This window comes from Octodon degus, unplaced genomic scaffold (genome assembly GCF_000260255.1).
Source record: "Octodon degus isolate 3935 unplaced genomic scaffold, OctDeg1.0 scaffold00072, whole genome shotgun sequence".
NCBI lineage: Eukaryota > Metazoa > Chordata > Mammalia > Rodentia > Octodontidae > Octodon > Octodon degus.
The window spans coordinates 6,340,193-6,347,359 of NW_004524648.1; the positions used below are offsets into that span (position 1 = coordinate 6,340,193).

At 49.7% G+C, this 7,167-nt stretch overlaps 2 protein-coding genes across 2 annotated transcripts in view; both read left to right on the forward strand.

Annotated features, from left to right (window-relative positions):
• LOC101581434 (galectin-5-like) overlaps nucleotides 1-1,182 on the forward strand; it is a 24,200-nt gene extending 23,018 nt beyond the window's left edge. The window contains exon 6 of the mRNA XM_023719814.1: nucleotides 577-1,182. Coding sequence (XP_023575582.1) covers nucleotides 577-723 — 147 coding nt within the window. The 3' untranslated portion in view covers nucleotides 724-1,182. The remainder of the gene's footprint in view (nucleotides 1-576) is intronic.
• A 1,689-nt stretch (nucleotides 1,183-2,871) lies between these two features.
• LOC111817837 (galectin-9B-like) overlaps nucleotides 2,872-7,167 on the forward strand; it is a 26,447-nt gene continuing 22,151 nt past the window's right edge. The window contains exon 1 of the mRNA XM_023719845.1: nucleotides 2,872-2,901. Coding sequence (XP_023575613.1) covers nucleotides 2,872-2,901 — 30 coding nt within the window. The remainder of the gene's footprint in view (nucleotides 2,902-7,167) is intronic.

Here is a 7,167-nt window from a genome sequence, read left to right on the forward strand (position 1 = left end):
CTTTGCAGCTCTGTTTCCTCATGTATAAATGGGGCTAAGAATCCCGGGATCTCAGAAGGTTGTGGAAATGGGCTGAGGTGGTGTGCACACCAGGACAGTGCCCCACAGGCGAATGCAATACAAGTGTGATCATAGCCGTTTATATCCTGACTGCCTCCTGGAGAAGGTCCTGGGGTGGAAAGAACCGGTCAGGCGGTGGCTGCTGCTGCAGAGTCCAACAAGGGACACAGGGACACAGATGGAACCAGCCAGCAATGCCTCCCTGGTGGCCGAAGAGGCAGTTTGTCCCCTGGGGTGGGTCAGGGAAGGCTTGACAGTGGTGCTAGGTCCTGACGTGTCTGGCAGTGACACACGGGCAGATATGCAGGCTGGGAGCAGCACTCAGGGGTAGGAACTGTGGGTGTTGAGGGCCCAGGGAGGACAGCACAGGGTGTTTAGGGAGGGGAGGGTCCTTCGGATGGGGAGGTCAAGGGTGCTGCTTGGGGGAGAGGAAGGAGGTGGGAAGGAGGGACTAGGAGCCTGCAGGAGGCTGAGGACTTTCTGCATGGAATGTGAATGCAAGGCCTCTCTGTCCAGGTGGAGATCCTGTGTGAACGCCACTGCTACAGGGTGGTCGTGAATGGCGAACACCTGCTGACATATGCTCACCGCCTGAAGGACCTGCCAGCCATCGGTCACTTACAAATAGAGGGTGACATTATCCTTACAGATGTGCAGTGTTAGTTGGCCTCAAGAGCCCAGTGAAGGACTGGGGACATTACTGTCTGGGTCTCCACCCTGTCCTCTGCTTTTTTCTCCCCACCTTCTGAGCACTGCCACCCTAGCAGATGGTGCCTCAGGATTTGCCACTGAGGGAGCCTCCAGGTCCATTCCTCCAGGAAGTGAGGGAGGACTGAGCCTTCATCCCAGAACCATACTGCATAAGGCTCCCAAACACCTGCTTGTCCTCCGTGCAACCCGTGCTAGTCCCAAGCCACAGCTATGCAATGGAGGGCCCAGGTGCCCGCCACAGCCCCCATTCCTGGGACCTTCACCTTCTCTCCCTGCTTGGCACCCTGTTACAACACTGGTCCCTGTGGGGAGGCGACCTGGTGACATCCCGCTGGCTTCCACCCACTGAGCAGAGCTTTCTCAGCACTGGGCACTTTGCTTCTGGCATCCTTAAAATAAAGAGCAATGCTGTTGTTGACACACACGTGTAGGATGATTACCTTAGTGGTGTGTCTGGAGACATTTTGGAGTCTGGATTTGGGGGTCCCTGCCAAAGGAAGTGGGATGGGACAGCACAGATTCCCTTTGGGAAGGAGAGTCCTGTCATCCACACTGACTCCCAGGGGGTCCCTCACAAAGCCCACAGGGGTGCTGGAGAAAGCACCTGGGGTGCACATGCTGCTGGCCCAGCCTCTAATGCAGTTATACTGGTGGCTGAGTGAGCCTAGGAAACATTTCCACACTACTGAGAGGAGATAAGACTGGGACACGGTGGGAGTCAGGAGAGAGCCAAGAAGCCTGGTGGCCTGTTCCTGAGTGGGAGGGGAGCCACTGGGGCACCTGACATGAGGAGTGGGGGTTCAAGGGCTAAGTACCTCAGTACCAAGATCTGCTGATGTTGGGGAAACATAAGGGAGCCCAGGCAAGTGTCCATGTGATGCCAGTCACCTGCTAACTCCTTTAAGGAGTTGGTCCCTCAAGAACCAGAGAGGGCTCGCAGTGTAGTCCTCGGGAAGCAAGAAACTACTTAGGATGCACAGGCTCAGGCCCCATCCCAGATCTACAAATGAGAATCAGTACTTTAGCCAGACCTAGGGGAATATGTGTGTATGCGTGCGTGTGTGCATGCGTGTGTGCGTGCGTGTGTGTGTGTGTGTGTGTGTGTGTGTGTGTGTATGTGCGGGTGAGCAGCCCTGGTCTAGGCAGCTGGGGTCTTCGCCACAGTGTGCATATTCCTTTCTCCTAGCCTGGGGTCAAAACTGTCCTGAGTTGCCGAGGCCTTTCTGTGCCTCCCCACTGGAGCAGCTGCTGCCCAAACTGAACAGGCAGGAGAGACGAAACCAGGGAAGGAACATGGAAGCTGGAGAACAATCTGGAGGCAGGCCAGCCTTAGCCAGGCAGCCCCTTCCCGCTCCTAGGTGCCTTCCTTGGTTCTGAGCAGAAGGAGACACAGCTCTGTCTCCTATCAGCCCTGGGCACTGGCTTCCCACCCAGCAGAGCCCCCATCTCTCAGGCAGGCCGGGATGCTTGCTGGCCACATCTGCCTTTCCGCAGCACCAAGTCTCCATTGTCCACACCTCATGAAATACATGGCAAGAGACTAAAACCTGCCACCTCACTCTGTCTCCATGTTGGACAAGCACAATACTCCATGTTCTGTAAGCTCAAAGAATGCAGGCCCTGGCTGTTCCTGTGAGGTGTGTTGTCCAGGTACTGGTAGAACTTACTCATGCATGACTTGGAGCAACTCTTGCTATAAAAAGGACACACACACACACACACACACACACACAATGGTTAACATAAAATGAATTTTATGTAAATATTTCCATCAAGGAATTATACAGTGGAGGCTCAAGTGGCCCTGTCCCTAAAAACAGGAAGAATGTTTTCAGTACAGAAACATAAATGCTATTCCAGGGCAGCTAATCAGAGTCCATCAATGTCACCTCCTGGTCATCTCTCAAAGTGGGCATTTCTGGTGTCTTCATCTGCACTAGGCCAGGGAATGGAAGCTGAAGGCAGATCCTGCGAGACCAGGACTCTGCTTGTCAGTCAAGTGGTGGAGCCCACAGGCTACTCTGTGGGGCTGGCTGTGGTCACTTTAATCCCTCTCTGAAGTCCCATGACCGTGGCTCCAGAGCTGCCTCCATCCCCAGCATGCTCAGCGCCAGCAGCTTCATCTTCCCTGTAGGTTCCCAGAGCTGGATGTCACCTGTGGCCGCTCTTCCAGGTCCTTGTTCACCTCTGAGGGAAGGATGGCACCAAAGCTCTTCCTGACAGCTCTTCTGGCTCTTAAGAGAAACAGAGGCTAGGAGTCAGCTCTGAGGTCCTCAGGCCGTGCCTGGGTTACACCACTAAGGACCTGAGCCCCAGGTGAGAAAGCTGTTTTCCTGTCAAGGATCTCTGCAGCTCCCTGGTGACCTGGAGAAGAAAGGATCTGGTTGGCCACACCCACCCAGGCATTGGGGTCCTCCCTCCTCTAGGAGAGGCACCCTCAGCCTCTGGCTGTGGCCAACTGCATTACCCATGGGGCATTTCCTAGCTCTTCCCCTCCCTTCTCATTGTTGTAAATGAATGTGTGAAAAATTGTTGTTTGACCATATCTGTGTCCATTCCCGGGCACTCAGCACTGCTGTTCCGTCTCCAGCAAGCATCCCCACATCCTTTCCCATCTTCCACCAAGAGGAGCTGGGTCCACTCAACACGTTCCTCTTTCCCTCTCTCCTGGGAAATGCCATATTTTTTCTGCTAACTTTTTGAATTATAGGTTTTGTAATTTCCTTTTTTTTTTTTTTTTTTTTTTTTGCAGTACCGGGGATTGAACCCAAAGCCTTATGCTTGCCAGGCAAGCACTTATTCTACTGAGCTATCTCCCTGGCCCCCAAATTCATAGGTTTTGAATAATTATTTTTTTAACATTTAAAAAAATCTTTTATTTATTTGGCACAGGGTCTCTCTATGTAGCTTGGACTCAGTGATCCTCCTATCTCAGCCTCCCTAGCACTGGGATTACAGGTGTGCACCACCGTTCTCAGTTTTGATAGCTGGCATGGAGGGACCAGGGGGTCTGGGGCCAGCATAACATGCATCACTGGGGATTAAATCTGGGTCCTTGCACTTGCCAGGCAGGCACTTAGACTGCTGAGCTATCTTCTCAGCCAATTGAAGGATTATTTTTAATGACATGGTCATTGTGTGTATTTTCTAGTTATCTTCTTGGCAAAAGAAATGACACTGATTTTCAACTAACAGTGATTCACAATGCCTTTCTAGAGACTGTCACCTGTCTGCCACTGCTGTGAAGCTAGGAGAACCAAGGAGCCTGGTTCCAGGCAATCACATTGTCATGGGAAACAACCTTCTGCTATGCACATATGTGCTGGAGTTCAGCAGGCCAGGGTCCTGATCACGAGTTCAGTTTTACAGCATTGTTACCGTGGGCTGGGTTTCTCAGGGTGTGACCCATTGTAGATGAAGGCCACCTGTGCTCTTCACCACGTGGTGAATGGCTGTGGCCATCACTGTACTTCTCCAGCCGTTGTGGTCTCCTGATTTCTTCCTACTTCTTGCCTTCCACTATGGGAATGTGAACACTAGTAGGTCTTGTATGACTAAATGTGGTGGAGCTGGCCCTGCAGGATCCCAGAGGAGGTGGCAAAAAATTTGCGAAATCTACCAGTGCACTCAGATGTACTCCACTGGAACCCAGCCTCTGCACTTTGAGGGCCCAGAGGCAAAGGACACTCACCCTGTTCCAGTCCACTGTCTCGCTGAATTCTGAGCTGACTCCAGCACCCATAGGTGGGTAAGTGAGTAAGGAGCCTGCCGAGGATTTCTACCATGTTCTCTAAACTCAAAAACCAGCAGGATTCCTGCCTCACTGTCTTTTGGACCCTGCTCTGCACAAACACCCTTTCTTATCCTTGTCAGGCACCTTGGCTTTAGGGCTCAGAGAGTTCTTCTGGTGCTGGCACCTGCTGATAGCTGCTTGTTCCTTTTACTGGAAACCAGCTGGTACCTGTGGGAAGTCCCCAAGGGCTCTGGGTGACATCAGTTCCTCTCCCCAGTCAAGCCCTGCTGATAGGCGCCAGGGGAAACCTGAGTAGCCCTCTGTGGCCCAAGTCCTCCTCCTACCATGGGGCCCCCCTCGCCTTCTAACTGAAGTCCTGCCTGCTTTCTTCTCTGAGTCAAGCCTTCTTCCTGCCTCCCCTCCTCCACGTAAGTGTTCCACTCTGGTCAGGTTGGAAGTTCCGCGGCTGGGAGAAAATGATCTTCATATCCATCCCTGTGTGGCAGGCCAGGCCTGGGGTGCAGAAAGCTCAGTGTTGGAGAGCCCTGGAATTGGCCCTGCAAAGCTTGACCTTCCCTTGTTTTCTCCTTTCCTGGTTCTGGTGTGAGAGCCTGTGTGAGCCTTGGCCAGGGGAAGATGGTGAGAAGTCAGTGCAAGGGCAGGAACAGGGATTTATCAAGAGGACAGCACTCACTGTTCATCATGGTGTAGGCTGGCAATTCAACCGCTTGGAGGCTGAGCAGAAGGATCCATTGTCCAAGTCCAGCCTGGGCAATAGGCTACTTAGCAAGGCCTTTTTTCCAAATGAAAACCAGAATGGGCTGGGATGTGGATTGGAGCAGAAGCTTTCTGGCTGTCTAAGATGCTTGGCCTGAGCATGGTCACACTGCTTCATCACAATCCTTGGTTGTGAAAGAAGGTGACACTTCAGGGGCCAGACCAGCTTGAAGATGCTTCCAGTGCTTCACTCAACAGCCTCTGCCCAGAGGTTGATGATGTCCCCATGCTTACTGGCTTTCTGCCACACATATTGTAGGGTTGATATTTTTGCCCTACAATATGGCTTTTCCAAATTTTTGAAATATCCTCTAATTGATTTATAGTTGGGCCTTTCAACAGCCATTCTGTTGAAATGAAGGTTGTTTTTAAGATGAATGAGGGGCACAGAACTGCAGTGTGTTGTTTTAATTTCTTTTTGTAGTGCCTGATATTGAACCAAGAGCTTCACAAATTGTTGTTGGGACAGCTTACAAGTAAATTCATATAAGTAAAAAAATTGAAAAGTTCAACTGAGGCATAAGTATTGAAAAATGATTAAGTATATTACAAAATATGAACTAAGTTGGTTTGACTTGAGAAAATGGCATGTATCTTAAATACTACATTGAGAAAGTTTTGACTTTATTCCAGTTAGTTTCTGATATGTGAGAAGGCAAAATAGACTTCATCAAAATTAAAAACTTCAGGCTCGTTCTCTAGCTGAGTTTAGAGCACTTAGCTATCATGTGAGAGGCGCTTGGTTTGATCCCTCGCACTGCAGAGCAAAACCGTCACCAACACCAAGCTTCTGTTGATCAGCCTGCTAAATAACTACAACTGGAAAGGCAAGCAACATGGAATGTTGGCCAGAACCTGCTACAACTGGAACTTCGTGCATTACTTGTGAGAATGAAAAATTTTAAGCAACTTTAGAAATTGTCCTCATAAACTATGATCTTCCTAAAAAGTCTTCTCGTCACTATTTCTCAAAAGTCAATAAAATCGTGTGTCTCTACAAAGTATGTTGGAAAGGTTATCAGCAGCTGCAGACATAACAGCCCCAAATGACAGTTACCTCATTATTCATCAAAAAAGCCAACGAGAAAGTGCATCATAGTGTAGCCAGGCAAGAGCATCTATTCAGTACAAGAGAACAAATTACCCATAAACACAACATAGGCAAATCTCAAAACTCTTCTGCCTTGGAAAGAAGATAAATACAAAAGGACATCCAATGAATATATCCATTTACTCGAAGCTCTAAGACAGGAAAATTAATCTTAGATGCTCAACATTCACTTCACATTTCACTGACATTCTCTGTCAATGGTTGTGTTTCCCCACTAAATTTATTTTAAACTTTATTTCTATTACACATGTAATGTAAATTAGTGAAAATAAAAGTTGCAAACTGTTATGGTTTGCATCTAGTTGCTCCCCCAAAGCCTCATGCAGTCATGGAACAGAGACTTGTACAGTTTAAGATTAACTCATCCACTGGGATTATGGGTGATCCAAGGCTGGAATTATGGGTATTAATACTGCTGGGATTATGGGTGTGAGTGTTACACCCAGTCTGAGGCAGAGACCCTAAATTCAATATAAGAGAGACAAAGAGAGAGACTCCCTCTCTGTTGCCACTGTTGCTGTTCCGCTGCCGTGAACTGCTGCCCTCTGCCATGTGCCGCTCTGCCTTGGAGGCAGCCGAGTGTGGACTAAAGCCTCCAGGAACTGTGAGCTAAATAAACCTTTCCTTCCTTCATTTTCGGTGTTGGGTATTTGTCCCAGCAACAAGAGAAGAGTAGCTGAGACACAAACCTAGGAAAGCTGTGTGCTGTGGTGCATGGCTGAGGTGCTAGCACTCCAGGAGGCTGAAGCAAAAGGATCACAAGTTTACCTCAGCC